The sequence below is a fragment of the Microcaecilia unicolor genome, chromosome 3, assembly GCF_901765095.1.
Source record: "Microcaecilia unicolor chromosome 3, aMicUni1.1, whole genome shotgun sequence".
NCBI lineage: Eukaryota > Metazoa > Chordata > Amphibia > Gymnophiona > Siphonopidae > Microcaecilia > Microcaecilia unicolor.
In genome coordinates this window covers 31926205-31945862 of record NC_044033.1, presented here as the reverse complement: position 1 = coordinate 31945862, position 19658 = coordinate 31926205, and the positions used below count along the sequence as shown (strand labels likewise).

General features: G+C 46.4%; 1 protein-coding gene across 1 annotated transcript in view; it reads right to left on the bottom strand.

The window, feature by feature from the left end:
- The window catches only part of EPAS1 (endothelial PAS domain protein 1), a 307265-nt gene that overhangs the window by 26601 nt on the left and 261006 nt on the right, over positions 1 to 19658 (bottom strand). Inside the window, exons 8-10 of the mRNA XM_030195810.1 lie at positions 11426 to 11573; positions 5239 to 5441; positions 1719 to 1897 (exon numbers count right to left, since the gene is read on the bottom strand). Of these exons, the coding sequence (XP_030051670.1) occupies positions 1719 to 1897; positions 5239 to 5441; positions 11426 to 11573 (530 nt within the window). The remainder of the gene's footprint in view (positions 1 to 1718; positions 1898 to 5238; positions 5442 to 11425; positions 11574 to 19658) is intronic.

The window sequence follows — 19658 nt, the reverse complement described above, 5'->3', positions numbered from 1 at the left end:
ACTCACCCACTAAAACTGCTCCAGGGACCTGCATACTGCTGTCATGGACCCGAGTATGACATCTGAGGCTGGCACGATATATTTTTACAGATGTTTTTTGAGGGTGGGAAGGGCTTAGTGACCACTGGCGGAGTAACGGGAGGTTATCCCTGATTCTCTCCGGTGGTCATGTGGTCATTTCGGGCACCTTTTTGTGCCTTAGTTGTAAGAAAAACAGGTCTGGGTGAAAACGTCCAAGTGCTCGTCAGGGTTACTCATTAGGAATACCCTGAAAACTTGGTCTGTTTGCGACCTTGAAGCCCGAACTCCTGCATTCCTGCCTTGGTCTTCGTCTCCAGTCTTTGAGGATCGACAACGGGGCAGGTTTTCAGTATACCCCTGAGGAATATGCCTGAGAGTGATCTGCACACAATGGAAGTAGTAGACATGCAGATCTCCTTCATGCTTAGGGGTATCCTGAAAATCTGACCTGTTGGCAGCCCTTGAGGACTGCCATTTTGTTGTATTTGTATCCCACATTTTCCCACCTATTTGCAGGCTCAATGTGGCTTACAATATTCCGTTATGGCATTCGCCATTCCAGAGTAAAAGATACAATTGGTGTTACACGGAGTACATGGATGACGATATAGAATTAAGCTTACAATGTTCCGTTATGGCATTCGCCATTCCAGAGTACAAGATACATTGGTGTTACATGGAGTACATGGATGACAATGTAGGGAATTAAGCAGACGGATAAAGCGAGAAAATATTCAGAGTAAAGTTGAAGTGGTGTTGTGTTATAATTAAATTATAACACAGTTATGCACTCCTGCCCACCCATACTCCAGCATCTCCCTCTTTCCCTCCCTATCTCATTCAAGTCTCTGTCATCATCCCTATCCTCCCGCCCAAGTGTCCAGCATCTCTTGTTCTTTCCTACCCCCTGCCGCCGCTTCTGTCACATAGTAACATAGTAAATGACGGCAGAAAAAGACCTGCATGGTCCATCCAGTCTGCCCAACAAGACAAACTCATATGTGCTACTTTTTGTGTATACCCTACTTTGATTTGTACCTGTCCTCTTCAGGGCACAGACCGTATAAGTCTGTCCAGCACTATCCCCGCCTCCCAACCACCAGCCCCGCCTCCCACCACCGGTTCTGGCACAGACCGTATAAGTCTGCCCAGCACTATCCTCGCCTCCCACCACTGACTGGCTCTGCCACCCAATCTCGGCTAAGCTCCTCAGGATCCATTCACTCTGCCTCCAGGGAAGCCATGCCTACATAGAAGAAAAAGCGTTGTGGCAGACCTTTGAGAGTGACTTTAAAGGGCTACCTCACGGCCCTGTTTGCCGTCTGCTGTCTCCCAAACGCCTGCCATCCTAGGCAGCTGCCTAGTCTGTTTAGTGGTAGGGCAGGCCTGTTTAAACTCTCTAAGGGAAGACTGATTAGGAAAATGAACACATTTCAGCTGTTCATCCCAGGCTTCATTACACAGTAGAAATAGAATCATAATGATCGTTCTTACTTCTACTACTTAACATTTCTAAAGCGCTACTAGGGTTACGCAGCGCTGTACAATTTAACATAGAAGGACAATCCCTGCTCAAAGGAGCTTACAATCTAAAGGACACGTGAACAGTCAGACCGAAAGGGGCAGACAAATTGGAGCAGTCTGGAATTCATTACACGGTAGAAATAAAGAAACAGAATCATAATGATGGTTCTTACTGTTGAACAGCTGCTACTCGCACTTGGTGTACTGCTGCCTGGAGTTGCCTGTGGTGCTGAGAAAGACAGCACATTTAACATTTCAGTCTGAGGATTGGGATTCTTCACTTCCACTGGCCACTGTTTGGCTGGAGGCCGCACGGCATTGTACGAAGGTGATTCCTCAAATGCTTGTGTTCCTAGGCGGGACCATATAAGTACATAAGATTACATTCTTTTCACCTCATAATTTCTCCGCACTTCATCACAGTCCGTGGCTGCTAGTCCCATTTATTTCTACAGCAGTGTGATGTCACAAGCAATAAATGTTGGGGGGGGGGGGGGGGGCCAGCTGTGCTCATGACAACATTTTTTTGCTGTGCATGTGTGCTCTACTGCTCTCTCCAAACAGCAAACAGACTAAAAAGAGCTTCTTTGGGATAAAATTTGCCGTGGCCTCAAGGAGGCGGAACAAAAAAGTAGCAGTGAGCCCAATGAGCAATTCACTGAGTTTACTGGCAGGACTGCATCGGGATTATAGGCACAAATGGATTTTATTTAACTGACAGTAAAATCTCAACAACGGTACCCTGAAACTTCACCATTGGCATTCAAAATGTTAAATAAAACTACGGGTTGTTAGGCATGCACGAGAAGGCATTTGTTTGTGTGCCAATCCCCCTATAGAGAGGTCTTATTCTTTCTTTCTTGATATCTTCATATTGGCGGCTTCGTTCATCTCAAATGAAATGCTCTGACTCGGGGCCACGGGGGTGCAGAGGATGGCGGGGAAGCTGTCATTTCAAGAGATGGGGGAGCGGCGGCCTCGGGGGGGGGGGGCAGGGCTGCGGAAAGCTCTTTCAATGCAGGGGGGAGCAGTGGCGTAGCCACAGGTGGGTCTGAGTGGGCCGGGCCCACCCACATAGGGCTCAGGCCCACCCAACAGTAGTATACGTTTAGCAGTAGCTGGTGAGGATCCCAATCTCTGCCAGCTGAAGACTTCCCCCCCCCCCCCCCCCCGATGGTAACGAAAATGCTGCTCTCCACGATACTGGCACTTACGCATGCTCAGTTTTCAGTTTATGTCTGCTGCAGACCGTCAAGGTGGAGAGAAGCATTTTTCCACCAGCTGAGATATTTTTTTGGTGGGGTGGAGAACACTTGGTGCCCACCCACTTCTCGCTTAGGCCCACCCAAAATCTGCTGTCTGGCTACGCCCCTGGGGGGGGAGGGGGAGCGGCGGCGACCTCGGGGGGGGGGGGGCGTCAGAAGGGAAAAAAGAAAGCAGTGCTCGTCAGGGACGACCTTGAAGGACGTCAATGTTAGGCACAGACGCACAGCTTGTTTTTTTTTTTCCTTTCCCACAGCAGCCCCTGCCTAACGAGAGTGCAGACCTCACGTTAGGGTTTCCACCGTAAGGGAAATCGGTAAACATTAGTGCATATCATTATAATAGCCTTGCAATGGTACTGCAGCTCATTATAATGATTTGCATTCCGTTTTCGTTAGCTGCTACCCTGATCGGGAAATGGCGTTTAGTGCATGCCAGGGTTTATTACTTGCTCGTTAAGTTTAGTGCATCTGGCCCTCATTGTCACAGCAGTGAAATTGTGCCCTAACAAATCAAATACATTTCTGAGACATTGGGCTCTGCATTCTGTTCCTGCATAGGTTCAAAGTCAGTGGCTGTAAATATTCCCCCTTCGCCCGCACACCCCCGATATTCTGTCAGTGGCAGTGAGCCTTTTGCTGCCGGCGTTATTCCTGGATATTCAATGCTGGGCCCTGTCTGGGCTTCACCATAGAATATCCAGGTTTTTTGAGCCAGCTAACGTATAGCCGGCTAAGTCAACATTCAGCCCTTGCCCACGTAAGCCAAACTGCTTAACGATAGGACTACTATTTATGCAGCCCGAGTTAAGCGGTTTACTTACGCAGTGAAGGGCTGAATATTGGCATTTAACCCGACTTAGCCCCTGAACACCCACAAGTTAGCTGCTTTTGAAATTCGGTACTAACTGTCATTTTGCTTGAGTCTACAAAATGTTGATTCAACTCGAAGGCCGAGAGGAAGATTGCTCCACAGGGATAGGGCAACAACAGAGAAAATAGATTAGCGGATGGCGTCAAAGCAAATTTTGGCGAAAAGATGAAATTGTTAAAAGAGATTGTTGAGAAGACCAGAGCGAGCGTGCCAGGGTATGTAAGATATAAGCATTCGGAACAGGAGCAGAGGTATTCTGGATCAACGTGGATTTTGTAGGGAATTCACACAGATACCGGTACCTAGTGTTATTATTTGAATATTTTTACTGCTGTAATTGTCTGTTGCTCATGTTTGATTTACTCTTAACTAGTAAAGAAGGCCCATTTCTGACACAAATGAAACGGGCGTTAGGTTTTCCTCGGAGTGTGTATGTTTGAGAGAGAGAGAGAGAAAGTGTGTGTGAGAGATGGAGTGTGTATGAGAGAGAGAATTAGTGAGACAGAGTGTGTATGTGTTTGTCTGACAGAGAGAGAGAGTGTGTGAGACACAGAGTGTATGTTTGTGTGAGAGTGAGAGAGTGTGTGAGACAGAGAGAGAGAGACGGTGTGTGTGTGTGACAGAGAGAGAGTGTGTCAGAGAGAGTGTATGTGAGAGACAGAGAGTGAGTGTGTGCCCCCTCCCCCCTCTCTCAGGACCCCCTTCCTCCCCCACCTCTCTGGTCTCAAGACCCCCACCTGTCTGGTCTCAGGACCCCTCCCCCTCTCATCCTTGGACCCCCTTCCCCCCCCCCCCTCTCATCCCATGCACCCATTGTTGGTCTCTGTGGCCTCGGACTGCAAGCAGGATGTGTGCTGCAGGCCCTCCCCTTCGTTATTGTTGCCTGTTGTTAAACGTTTTTACCTGCTGCTGCGCTGCCAAGAGTGAAGGGGAGCACGGACGGACGCTGCTTCAGAGTGCCTTTGGTTTCGCTTTAGTTTCAGCTGTTCCTGTGGTCCCGCCCTTCCGGGAACAGGAAATGAGGGCGGGACCAGAGGAACAGCTGAAATTGAAGCCAAAGCAAAGGCAGCCTGAAGCGGTTCAGCTGTCAGCCGCGATCGTGGGCTGAAGCTCAAGTGCTGTAGCGGCTAACGCGTTCCATGCTCCCGCGGTCCCACGTCTCAGCCCTGTCTTGTTTTTTTTGGTCGCACGCTTCCCGCCTCCTGGCTTGGAATTGTAGCATCTCCTGACGTCAGGCACGCAGGGTTCTACTGTGGGAGAGTGGCGTCAGGAGATGGTTACGAATACAGCCAGAGACATTGGAATGTTGCAAGAGCAAATTATTATATTAGATGTATACCGCCTTGAGTGAATTCCTTCAAAAAGGCGGTAAATAAATCCTAATAAATAAATACATACATACAATTTTCAGCAGAGACAACCGTTTAAATGCCACTGAAAATGACTGTTTAACCACGAACAAGCACTTTAACCGATCGGCAGGCCAGTTAAATCGTTTTGAATATCGGCCAGATTGTATCAATTAACTCATCTAACTCGTAGCTGCTAGATACTGACCGAAATCCAAAGAAATGATGGCATCTCCTGGTGTTGGTGCCAGTTGCGCCAGTTCCTCGGGCTCTTCCTTCAGTTTGATGTACAGGAATTCACTCTTATCTGACACAGAACTGTTGAAAACGGGGTTCACTGTCATTTGGTGTGGTTTAAACAGAGATTCCGTCTGGTCCATTGAGAATACGATCTCGTTCTTCTCTATTTCACTGCCAAGAAAAGGGAACACGTTGGTAACCAATACATGCAAACTCATGAAACATTTGCAATGAACAACAGCTAAGACTTTCATATGGAGTGGAGTGGAGGAGTGGCCTAGTGGTGGACTTTGGGCAAGTCACTTAACCCTCCATTGCCCCATGTAAGCCGCCGCATTGAGCCTGCCATGAGTGGGAAAGTGCGGGGTACAAACGTAACAAAAATAAAATAGATACTATTGGAGATTCTACATGGAATGTTGCTACTATTGGAGATTCTACATAGAATGTTGCTACTATTGGAGATTCTACATGGAATGTTGCTATTCCACTAGCAACATTCCATGTAGAAGGCTGCGCAGGCTTCAGACTCACAGAAACAGAAGCCTGCGCGGCCACATTGGTGATCTGCAAGGGCTGACTTCTACATGGAATGTTGGAATAGCAACATTCCATGTAGAATCTCAAATAGTAGCAACAGTGGAGGAGTGGCCTAGTGGTTAGGGTGGTGGACTTTGGTCCTGGGGAACTGAGTTCGATTCCTGGCACAGGCAGCTCCTTGTGACTCTGGGCAAGTCACAACCCTCCATTGCCCCATGTAAGCCGCATTGAGCCTGCCATGAGTGGGAAAGCGCGGGGTACAAATGTAACAAAAAAAAAAAAATACGGGGAATGGGTTCCTTATTTATCACCTTTTATAATCCACCAAACTGACAGTCACCATTAGGTGCGACGAATCTTATGTTTATTGTAAGTGGGGTAATGGGAGATCCTATGTTGGTAGCAAGCAATACAAAATAAACCTTTGTGAGGGGGGGGGGGGGTTAAAACTTTTATTTTTATTAGGTTATAAACGTAATTTACAAGTAATCCACTTGTTTCAGTAACATGATTAGCTTACAATAAGAAAACATTTCAAGAAAATTAACAATCCCAACATTAATCCTTTAGGCCACAATCAAAAACTTAGAGAGGGGAGGAGGAAAGAAAAAGGTGGGACAATCTAAAATGAAAGAAACATTAAAAAAGAAAGTCAATAAGGCTTTGACAATATGACTTTCTAGAATACGACAGCACAAACTAAGCAGTACCAGGCTGTGTGTGTGTGTGTGTGTGTGTGTGTGGTGGGGGGGGGGTGGTGAATACTTGGAGGGAGCTTCTTCAAATGCAAGAAGGAACGCAGTTGTTTTGGGACAAAGACGATATATCTACCGTATTTTTCGGACTATAAGACGCACCGGACCATAAGACGCACCTAGGTTTTAGAGGAGGGAAATAGGAAAAAAAAAATTTTCCTTTTTCCCTCCTCTAAAACCTAGGTGCTCCGGTGCGTCTTGTCCGAGTTTTGGACCTCCGTCCCGTACTTACACGATTCCATGTTCCCTGGTGGTCTAGTGACGTCGGGGCAGGAAAGAGCCCCCTCTTTCCTGCCCATCGCTCTGCTCTCCGTGCTCCTCAATGCTTTCTGACGGTCTCGGCGAGATTCAAAATGGCCGCCGAGAATCTCAGCGGCCATTTTGAATATCGCCGAGACCGTCAGAAAGCATTGAGGAGCACGGAGAGCAGCGCGATGGGCAGGAAAGAGGGGGCTCTTTCCTGCCCCGACGTCACTAGACCACCAGGGAACATGGAATCGTGTAAGTACGGGACGGAGGTCCAAAAACGCTACCTTCGGACTATAAGACGCACCCCCCATTTTCCTCCCAAATTTTGGGGGAAAAAAGTGCGTCTTATAGTCCGAAAAATACGGTAATACCCACATATTTAATTATATATTTATAAGGATATCATAAGACAAAAGTGGCACCCAGAGATAAGACCTCCTGACTTATGGCCAAAAAGGCCTTACGTCTCTCCTGAGTCGCTCTTGCCAAATCCGGAAATATCTATACTTTCTGACCATAAAACTGTGCCGAATAAACTTATATTCAAAAGATTTATGCATGTACAACAACAAACTAGTTCACCCTTCCATATAGAATTCTGAAAGGTTCCTAGGTAGGTACCTTGGTCAAAACTTTTAATCCAACGGAAGCGGTTGGGGATTCAATGCCACTTACCCATTACATTTTTTTTTTTTAATCTTGGAAGGTCGGAGAAAAGGGAAACTGGTGGCATGTCTTGGTTATCTGGGTAACTTAGGACAACTTTTTGGGCCAGTGTATGTTATACGGACGCCAGCACCGACTGGATTAAGTTTAACTGCGTTCCTAGTGCCGTCTCATGATTTGCACCAACTGGAAGCTCCCAAGAGGCAGCAGTCGACAGTAGATGTCAATGAAATGAGCACTGGCAGTTACAGTTTCAATATAACGCCAAAGAATCAACGTCCTCAATAATCTAGTTGAATTTGCCTATCTGTTCACCATTCCAGCCTATTTTGACCTCTAGAGCAGTGGTTCCCAAATCCATCCTGTGTGACCTCCAGCCAGTCAACTTTTCAGGATATCCACAATGAATATGCATCACTCCACATTCAATATCAGTCCTGTTATGCTTGTACTTTGTTGTAATATTTTGCTGACTTTTATGTGTGCATGTGAGAGAATGTTAGTGATTTGTGTGTGATTGATTTTTATGACTATGAGTTAACAAGATTAGTACGAGATAATTAGATTTATATAAATAGAATAAAGATATTTTTGCATTTCCAACGGTGGTTGTTATGTGCATGTTTACTTAAGTACGACCAGTTATTGAGTGTGAACCTTTATTTATATTGTCAATGAATATGTATGAGATTTGCATGTGCTGCCTCTACTGTACAAGGATTAATTATCAATTATTAAAATTAAACAAGGACAAAGCACAAATTTTATGGATAAATATCTTATATGATAAAATACCATATCAACATTTAAATATCAGTGTGATGGGCATTCCACTAGAAGCCTTCCTAAAAATTTTAGGTGTCATATTTGATTCTACTCTAGTTTTGGATATACATATCAATTCATTTTGAAAAAGCCATTCTTGAGACTGAGACATAAATCTTTTCAGCTTAAAAAGTTTAAATCATAGTTTAGGCCTCCATTCTGTCTCAATTAGACTACTGTAATGTGATTTAAGCAGGCAGTATAGAAAGGATTAGCAAAAAGTTACAGACACTGCAAAACGTGCAAGATTGTTATGCACGATCCCAGTGGTGTACCAAGGGGGGGGGGCGGTCCGCCCTGGATGCACGCCGCTGGGGGGGGGGGGGGGGGGGTGCCGCGCGCCGGTCAGCGTCGTTCATTTCCATGCTCCCTCTGCCCCATGTAGAATCTCCAATGAGGATAAGACAAGGGTGCATGACGAGATTGGTACAAACGGCGGGCAGGCGGGTTAAGTCGATGTGAGGAAGGTTAGGACTTAGTATTGGCAGTGGGGTAAGCTTTCTGGAATAAAAAGTAAAAGAATGGAATAGCCTACCTATGACTGTAAGGTCTGTGCAAAATCATCAATGGCATGTTTTATCGTTACTTTGTAGATCCTAGAAATTATTATGAAATATCTAGAGGCTATAAGAAATGATATTGCATTGTACTGTATTTATCTCCAGCATATTGTGACAGGACATGTTAAATTACAGTATTGCCTACAGAATGTAGAGCGCTGGATAAGTGAAAACAATCTAGCTTTGAATTTAGGTAAAACTGAAATTATGTTAGTAAGAAGAGGGGCTTTGGCTCCAGTGAGACTTCAAGACTGTAATATTTTGCTTAAAGATCAGCTGAAACCAAGGGCTCATGTAGCTAAAGTTGTTCATACTTGATTTTATCAGCTACATGTATTGAGCAAAATTAGGCCTGTGCTATCTAGGTTTGTTTAAAGTCTGGCTTTGTCTAAATTAGATTACTGCAACGGTTTTCTATTTGGTTCTTTCTCGATGATGTTGCAGGGCCCTGCAAGTTATTCAGCATGCTGCAGTACATCTGATAGTAGGTTTAAAGGGATTTGATCATGTCACTGTGTCAATAAAAGTTCTATATTGACTTCCCGTGCAATTTAGAGCACAATTCAAATGGTTGATGCTTATTTTTAAGACTCTGCTCCTGTGCATTTTAAGCAGGCCTTACAGATTTACGATCTGGTCCTTCCCCTCATACCTGCAGGGGCACAGCAATTAGTGTTGCCTTCATTAGGAAAAGTTCATTATTCAGACACTGTGACTGCTTTGTCCATTACTTGGCCTTTGCTATGGCACACATTGCCTGTCAATTTGCACCTTTTATCATTGGTTCCTGAATTCAAGAAAAGCCTATAAACACATCTGTTTGTGCAAGCAGATGCCAGATGAGAAAAATGGTATAAGGGGCAGAGATTTAGTAGAGAATGTTGATTGTTATGCGTTTGTTTTGTAATTTTAATTGTGAATGTTTTTATTGTTACCAGCTTAGTTAATAAGCAGGCTATAAATGAGAAATAAAATACAAATTGAAATGTTCGTTGTGGATATCCTGAAAGCCTGGTTGGCTGGAGATCCTATAGAACAGGTGTGGAATCATTGTCTAGACTATCATTTCAGCAATTGATGTGAGATATTACCAGTGGCTTAGGAAGGGGGGGGCGGGAGGGGCGGTCCGCCCCGGGTGCACGCCGCCGGGGGAGTGTCGACTCTGCTAGTTCCCTGCTCTCTCTGCCCCAGAACAGGTTACTTCCTGTTCAGGGGCAGAGAGAGCAGGGAACCAGTGGAACCTTCGCAGCTCCCAGCAGGTAAGTGCACTCCCGGGGGGGGGGGGGGGGTTGATGCGCCGAGGGGGGGGTGTCGTGCTGCACCCGGGGGGAGTGTCATCCTGCACCCGGGGGGGTGCGCAGCGGCGAACCGCCCCAGGTGGCAGCCGCCCTTGCTACTCCACTAGATATTACACAAGTACATAAGTATTGCCACACTGGGACAGACCAAAGGTCCATAAAGCCCAGTATCCTGTTTCCAACAGTAGCCAATCCAGGTCACAAATACCTGGCAAGATCCCAGAAAAGCGCAATACATTTTAAGATGCTTATCCCATAAATAAGCAGTGGATTTTCCCAAGTCAATTTAATAATGGCCTATGGACTTTTCCTTTAGGAAGCCATCCAGACCCTTTTTAAACCCCGCTAAGCTAACCGCCTTTACCACATTCTCTGGCAATGAATTCCAGAGTTTAATTACACATTGAGTGAAGAAATATTTTCTCTTTTTTTGGAAAGAGTAAACAAATGATTCACGTCTACCCGTTCCACTCCACTCATTATTTTATAGACCTCTATCATATCTCCCCTCAGCCGTCTCTTCTCCAAGCTGAAGAGCCCTGGATGCTTCAGCCTTTCCTCATAGGGAAGTTGCCCCATCCCCTTTATCATTTTCGTCACCCTTCTTTGTTCCTTTTCTAAGTCCCCTCCAGATGCTGGAGAAATTGTATAAAGCAAAATGAAATGTTAAAACTTTCTGCCATTATTGCAGATAATTCACTGGAAAATGGAAAACTAAAGCTATACTCATGAAATAAAAATAAATAAAAATAGAAGGAACCACATAGTCTCGAAGGCAGAACCCCACAATAATTTGGAAAATCTGGTGAAAACTAACACATTTATTTCAGTAAATTTTGTACAGAGTCAAGGGTGGGAGGCGGGGATAGTGCTGGGCAGACTTATATGGTCTGTGCCACAGCTGGTGGTGGGAGGCGGGGCTGGTGGTTGGGAGGCGGGGATAGTGCTGGCTAGAGTTATATGGTCTGTGCCCTGAAGAGGACAGGTACAAATAAAAAGTAGCACATATGAATTTATCTTGTTGGGCAGACTGGATGGACCGTGCAGGTCTTTTTCTTCCGTCATCTACTATGTTACTATATTACTATGTCAAGGCTTTTACGTAATAAACTTAGTTGAAACTCTGGGTTCTTGTACCTTTCGCCTTGTAATGTTGCTTCCAGAATTTCAAGTGAACATGTAAATCATTTTGCAACCAATCAATTTCCTTGGTATATAAACAGCCCATCTTGCTCCTGAATTTTGACGTTTCATTGACCTACCTCAGCACGTAGTTGACACAAACAATACACTGAGGTTGGGAGTTACGTGTATTGTAAATAACCGTCCCTTGAGTTTCCAGCCAAACGTACCCACCATGCTTTGCAAGCATACGATATTGGCCACTGACGACTTGACCCTTTGCACACACTTACAAATGAGATAGAAAACAATCACTCAATGACTTGTCATCATAAAGCAACTTGTACGTTAAAATCAGTACTAATTCAAGCTCATTTGAAGTCATGAGTACTCTACAAACCATGCTCCAAATTACAGATATTGTTTTAATAAAATTGCTAGATACAATCCCTAAAATGAGCAACTTTTTTCTTACTTTAGTGTTAGGGCATGGTAGAATGCTGATAATATGCATTAAACTCTCTCTCTCCATAATATTCAAAATCATTTAACTGGTCAGGAATGACACCTGGATGGTTAAATGGTACTTAGCCGGCTATCTGGCGATATTCAGCAGGAGATAGCCGGCTGTCTCCCACTGAATATCGCTAGTTAGCAGCTAGCGGGGTAGCCTTTTATATCACAAATATAACCAGCTATCCTCTGATTTGTAGCAGTGGCGTAGCCATGGGGGGCCTTGGCCCCCCCCCAATTTGAGTTTGGGGCCCCCCAAGGTCTGCTGGTTAGTTGGCGGGAGTCCTTGAGCCTCGCCTGCAGAAGCTTTCCTCTGGCAATTTTTGCTGCCATGCTGCCTGCCCTGCTTTCCTCCTCCCCCATGTGCACGATCGTTTTTAGTGAAATTGAGTACGCGCAAGATTTGCACATGCTCAATTTCACTAAAAACGAGCATTGCGCTGGGGTGGGAAAGCAGGGCAGGCAACAAAGTGGCGAATATCGCCACAGGAAAGCTTCTGCTGGCAGGGCTTGGGGACCTCTGTCAGCCCAGGTATGTGGGGTTACGAGGGGGATCGAGAGTAGTGGGAAGGTGGTGCAAAATATGCCCCCCCCCCCACTTTGGGCTCACGTCCCCTCCCAAATCGAGGTCTGGCTACGCCTTTGTAGTGTAGGTTTGGAAGCCATTTCTTGGCGGCATATATATCTTTGGCCTGTTTGAACTTGACCGGCCAGTGCCAACTGTGACCCCTCTTTCTTTTCCCAATGAGGGATGTTGGACGGGGCTCAAGGAGGCAGAGGATTGGAGTGAGCTTGCAGAAATAAGTTACCTTCAGTCTCCAAAGTGTCTTAAACCCATTATTGTCATTATTGTATGGACATGACAGCAGGGGACAGTTCAGAGGGCATGCATAGCGCATTTAATTCCATCCAGAACACTGAGAAGAAAATGTCTCAAAAGCTTTGCTCCAGAACAAAAGCAAAAATGGCTCTAGATTGAAAATATTCTGGATGTTTTCATTAATCAATGAAAAGAGAACCATGGAAAAACTGGATCACACGTCTATCATGGCATCCCATTACTGATGAATTAAGATCCACTCTATCCTTGGTTCTTCCAGAAGGATGGAAAACGGATGTGCTCACTAACCTCCAGATTCTTTATATGGTGCTTTGTGGTGCATGCAAATCTGGCTACACATCCAATTTGCATGCACAATTTAATTGATTAATGAGCCAATCAGCGCCGATAATTGGGGCAATAACAAGCAATTATTAATTGGCAATAATTAGAATTTACGTACGTATTTTTTTAGGCGTATTCTAAAAAGAAATGCACATAAATTCTATGCACGGATCTTAAAAGACAAGCGCGGTCATGGGAGGGGCATGGACGGGTCAGGGGCGTTCCTAAAATTCATGCATGGTTATAGAATTAGCAGGATCCACGCTTAATTTGACACCAGGTTTTCTTTGGTATAAATGATCTTGCCTAAATGTCGTTAAAGTTCCCAGCGCTAAGCACTATTTTGTAAACCGCACCTAACTGTAAGCATGGTCTATTGAACAGCACTGAGCGTCAGTGACGATCCTAGGTCGGCTGCCACCCGGGCCGGGTCCCCAATGCGCACCCCTCCTGTGTGCAGCAGTACATCCCCCCCCCAGCGCATCAACCCCCCCCCCCCCCCCCCCCCCCCGCCGGAGGGGTGCACAAAGCAGCCGCACGCCTGTCGGCTCCGCTGGCTCCCTGCTCCCTCTGCCCCGGAACAGCAAGTAACCTGTTCCGGGGCAGAGGGAGCAGGGAACCAGCGGAGCCGACAGGCGCGCGGCCGCTCTCTGCACCCCTCCAGTGGTGTGCACCTGGGGCGGACCGCCCCCACCGCCCTGCCCTTGGTACGCCGCTGAACGTTGTTTTTTTTTTTTCAGCACCAACATTTTGTTTTGGGCGCCATTTATAGAATTCAGCCCTAAGAGGGTCATTTTATAACAGGTGCTAGGGTTAAAATGCTAAGTTCTTGCCCACTTAGGCACTATTTTAGAAATTGTATCTTGAGTGTGGACACAGCAGTCGTACCTACCTGAGAGCAGGTATAAGTGTTCATGTGTACAGTTCAGAAGCACATGCCCTGATTGAAGTATTACATAACCGATGCATGTACTTGCTAATTCTGCCCATATTCTATTCAGACTGCGTCTTTGGCGACGCCCTTCAGAAAAGAAAATGCCTTTTTGACAAAGTGGGTATATTTATGCCAGTCGGTATCTTATCAAAGGTCTTTTATGCACATACTAGTGGAACCATGCCCGTTCCCTCAACAATGAAACTGGTCCTAGGAAGGCTGTCATGTAAGCATTTTTTTTCTCTCTCCCCTGCCCTCCCCTCCCCTCCATGTCCAGCGATTCTCTCCTCCCCTTGATTTGTACCTGAACGTTCTCTGGCTGGCTGGCACCGGCTACCATTCCGTACGTAACATCCTTCCTCACGTCAGCTCGCCTCCAGCGTTCCCTTCCCTCTCACTGTTCCGCCCTCTGACGTCATTACGCCTTGACGAGAGGGCGGGGCAGTGAGGGGGAATGGAAAGCTGGAGGCTGGCTGACGTCAGGAGATGTTACGAACCCAGGCACCCAGACATGGAACGTTGGAGGTGCAAATTATTATATAGGATATGACCACTTACATGCATAAATGACCCCTATATATAGGCTGCAAGACCAGGTACTTGCCATCCTGACAGACATGAGCTCAGCTCTTCTAAATGTTTATTACAGGGTTCACACTCATTTTTTGCCTAACTTCCAGATGAGAACAAAGGGGCCGATGACAGGTCTGGGGCAGCAGAGAGAAGTTGGTTGAGAGGAAAGCTGTCTTGCAGCACCCCCTCTCTATCTCCAACCCCATCACTCTGCCTCAGACCCAGCTTGAAATGCAGATCCCCCTCCCCCCGAGCTGAAGTGATGTGACGAAACCCCTACTTTTCCCCCATAAAAAAATTCCCTGGTTTTCAAGTGGACCCCCAGCCCTCCGACCCCCCCATCTTAAAAAAAAGCCATGGTGGTTTAGTGGACCTCCAGTCCCCACTCTCACAGCCCCTCCAAAATCCCTAGTGTCTAGTGGCACCCCGACCTCTCCCTCCCCCCCCTAAGGTCCCAAGATCCCCTTACCTCAAAAAAGGCAGTGTCAGGTGGGGTCTGTCTACCTTATAAGAGACTACCGGGGTTTTTTTTTTAATGTTGGGGGGGGAAAGGGGGGGTCAAGTATATGTGGCCGAGGTAGGTGCCACTAGACACCAGGGATATGTTAAGGGGGGGGGGGGGGACCAGTGGGAACAGGTGTCGGCTTTGTAAAAGGGCCCTAAAGTTAGGAATGGATTAACTTTCGGGAATGCCCATGACCCACTTATGCCCCTGCAACGGCCTCGTCCCCCTTCTGGGTTGTGCGGGGCAAAATTTAGGCATCAAATTATAGAATAATGTGCAGGGAAGATCCGCATAAAACTTCAATTAAGCTCCAGTTGACATCAATTCAGTAGCCAATCGGTGCCTATTTCCTCATTAAGTTGCACGCAGATCTCAGATCCTTCCTAACTCAACTTAGGCCAACCTATACAGAATCCAAGGACCAGTGGGCTCACAATCTAAGTTTTGTACCTGGACCAACAGAGGGTTAGGTAACTTGCCTAGGAGCAGCAGAGGGAATTTATTTATTTATTTATTTGCAGGCTCAATGTGGCTTACAAAGTATCATAGTGGCGATTGCCAATACGGTTGATAACAAATACAAGGTTGTGTTATAGTCAAAGGTAGAAGTGTTTCAGGCGTCATGGGGTCGAGGATAATAAATTGTCCAGTACGATCGTAGATGATCTTGTGTTGCTGGGTTTGGGGATTTATGTTGGATCAGTGGGATAAGCTTTTTTGAAGAGGTGGGTTTTCAGTGATTTCCTGAAGCTTAGGTGGTCATGTATTGTTTTGACTGCCTGCGGGAGTCCATTCCATAGTTGTGCGCTTATGTAGGAGAAGTTGGATGCGTGAGTTGTTTTGTACTTTAGTCCTTTACAGTTTGGGTAATGTAGGTTTAGGTATGATCGTGCTGATCCGAGTCTGTTTCTAGTTGGTAGATCAATGAGGTCTGTCACGCATCCTGGGACTATGCCGTAGATAATTTTGTGGACTAAGATTTTGAAGATGATCTGTTCTTTGATTGGGAGCCAGTGCAGTTTTTCTCGGAAGTGGTTTAGCGCCGTCGAAGCGTGCTTTACCATATATCAGTCTGGCTGCTGTGTTTTGGGCGGATTGGAGTTTTTTGTTTCTTTGCATCCCGCGTATATTCCGTTGCAGTAGTCTGCATGGCTTAAGACCATTGATTGTACTAGTTTGAGAAAGGAATTGAACCCGGTTCTCAGTCATTGATTGACGTGGAGTAAGAGATTATGCCTAAGATTTGGTGCGCCAATGAGGGTTTGTGCTGGTACTGTAAAATGATTTAGCAACGCTTAAGTGCCATTGAGGCATATTTTCAAAGCACTTTGGGAGGCTAAGTTCCATAGGTTTCTATGGAACTTTGGGAGGCTAAGTGCTTTGAAAATATGCCTCATTATAGACTAAATTGAGGCTAAATCGAGGCACCAAGGTATTGCATTGCCTAGTTAGCCTTTTGCTTTTCAGTTTTTATATGTTGACGAGTAACACAACCCAGTTTTGTATTACAGATTTATGAACCCCCCTCCCCCCCATATGAATAAATAAAACCATGCACAGTTCATGTTGAACAAAATCAAAAGGCTGTAGCTGTCATTCGTTTGTTGGGCTCTGTTCTGTCTAAAATATAATTACATTGCACTCTTGTCAGCTGCCCCTCAGTAAGTGTCTCTGATACATTACAGAAAGGCTTGTTACTGCTTAATCTTATTTTCCCCATTGTGTACATAATGTTCCCTGACAGCAGAACCCTTCCTTCTATGTGACACTGGATAAACTCCAACTCAAGAGATGTTTTTTTTCAGGCTCTCAATTTTAAGGGCTGTGTAAGTTTGATATCATAACTTTTCAATGAAATTTTCGTAGGGCGCATATTACGGCCCAGTAGGTATTTCAGATCCTGGGGTAGTGCTCTAGAAATATTGATGGGTATGGTACATACATGTTCAAAACACGGTACTCTTTTTGTCCAAGCTTGGGTGGATGTATAGACATTCGCTTATGAATATCTATTCAATGTGTAAAAGATAATTACCCGGATAAAGCCATTTACTTGACTAAAAAGATATTTACCCAAATAAAAGGGCCTGACTGAAAAGTGCCATCCTTTAGCAAGCTAAAATTACCCACAAGTTTTCCTACTGCATGTGCTCTTATCGGAGTTATAAAGAGGTTTTCATGGGGGAAGAAAACATCATGTCTACATTCCTGGGGTAATTCTGTAAGAGGACGCTTACGTGAGAAAACCAACAAGTTGCATCACAAGCGCTCATGCACTTATAAAATGGGACCCAGATTCAGCTCTAGTAGCATACAAACCCTCTCACACAAACTTACTTACACCAACTCCAATAAAGGTGTAAATGTGTGCATGAACTCGGGGCCGGACTTAGAGCTTGCAGGTTTCTGTGCGGACAAGTTTTGTGAGCCCCACCCCCTCCATGGTCCAGTGTCTCTTCCTCCAGGGGCAGAGGAACACTTTTTTGTTTGGAGTGCCCAAGCTCCGCCCCCAACCTTTCCTTACGATCCTAGTCCCCTCCTATGGCATCTGACATATCTCTCCTTCCCTCTGTCTCGCTCAACACCCCCCCCTCCCCATGGTGTTCAACATTTCTTACCTTCCCGTCCCCCATCTTAACCAGCATCTCTCTCCTTCCTTCCTTCCTTTTCAACCCCTCATGGTCTACAGCATCTCTCTCCTTCTCTTCCCCTTCAGCAGCTCTCCTTCCCTTCTCACATCCCCTGCCTGTAGTGTTCAGTACTCCACTCCCAGGTCTCCAGCATCTCTCTCCTTCCCTCCCTCTCAACCCCCTCCCTTTGTTCTACAGCATCTCTACCCCCCCCCCCCCCATGGTCTCTAGCATCTCTCTCTTTCCCTTCCCCTCCCCTCTTCATCACCTCTCTACTTCCTTTCCCCTTCAGCATCTCTCTCCTTCCCTTCTACACCCCCTGTCTGAGGTGTCATGAGAAGAGAGGAAGGGTAGCAAAATTTTGGGGGTGTCATGTCACTGTGGCTCCCCCTCTTCTGGGGCCTAAATCTCCCTCTCTCTGAACCCTACCCCGTGTTGTACCTTAAATGCCGTCTCTCCTTGAGTGTACAGCTCACTGGTAGCAGCGGTGATTCACTTGAGCTGCCAGGATCTGGTTCCAGGACCTTCTCTCTGCAGCATCCCACTTCCTCTAACATAACTTCCTGTTTTTACGCAGGGGCAAGACGCTGCTGGGGGAAGATTCCAGGACTTGCCCCTATCAGCGTAGGTGAATCGCTGCTGCCCTATACGAGTTGTAGATTCAGGGAGCGACACCATTTAAGGTATAACATGGCATGGGGGAGCGGTTCAGAGAGAGGGACAGATACCAGACTGCGGGCGGGAGGGTTTGGGAGGGGGTGAGATGCTGGACCCAGAGGCGGAGGACAGAGAAACGGCTGCTGACTCTGTTAAGTGCAGGACCCCTAGCAGTGTGGAACCCTGTGAGGCTGCCCCTGTCGCCTCTGCTTAAGGCCGGTCCTGCATGATCTCTATGCATGGAGCTGTGTGCATCAGTGCCGTAGCGAGGGCGGCTGACACCCGGGGCGGTTCGCCGCTGTGCACCCTCCCCCCCCCGGGTGCAGCACGGCGCACCCCCCCTCCAGAGCGCATTCTTACCAAAGGGGGTGGCTGGGAGGGCTGCTCCGCCCCGAGTGCACGTCACTGGGAGCTGCGTCGGCTCCTCTGGTTCCCTGCTCTCTCTGCCCCAGAACAGGAAGTAGCCTGTTCCGGGGCACAGAGAGCAGTGAACCAGCGGAGCCGACACTCCCCCAGCGGCGTGCACCCGGGGCGGACTGCCCCCCCCCCCCCCCCTTCCTACGCCACTGGTGTGCATCACAACTCTGTATCCATTCTACGCAAACTATGCCCTTAGGAATGCCTCTGTGCAGAAAAATCCTTCGGTGTTCCCATTGTATAATTATAGTACAGGAAGAGGCCGTCACTGGATGCCCACCGGAAGGGTGGAAGGCCAGATTTTAGGACTCAGGCTGTAAAAATACCAGCTAGGTTTAAAAATCTATGACTGGCTGAGCATGGACTTGCTTTTCTTGCAAGTTAATATGTGTTCTACCCTAAGATCTATCCACTGGAATAGTGGCAGGCCAAACTACATAGCTTTGTACAGCTGAAAAGCACTGACTAGGCCTGATAACGTACAAACTGAATGTAGCACTTATTAAAATGGAGTTTGTCTTTCTATAAGATGAAACTTAGATCATAAGATAATAGAAAAAGGGGAAGTGAAACTGATATGCTAAGAATAAGATGTTCTGGCAGAAGAGAAAAACATGTTGACAAAGGAGGAAATTGCGAAATAACTTGCAATAGCTGGAACGGAAAGAGTTGGGTACAGAACAACAGATGGCAGGACACGACAGTTTAACCACAGAAATTGAGAAATATTTGAAAAAAATAGGTCCCAAAATAGGTCCAGCCATAGACTTCTATAGAGAGAAAAGAGTATAAAAGAAGGGTGATTTTGGCTTAAGTTAGGAGTCCGTCCCCGACACATTGGAAGCAGCGAAGCTCTGTCCGGTTGTACCCAGAATCTGTCTGCTGAATGTACCTGATTAAAGTCTGATGTGCAAATAAAAATCCTTATTCCAAATGATGATTTGTGGGCTTAACTTAATGATGAAAGGCTGTAAGTATA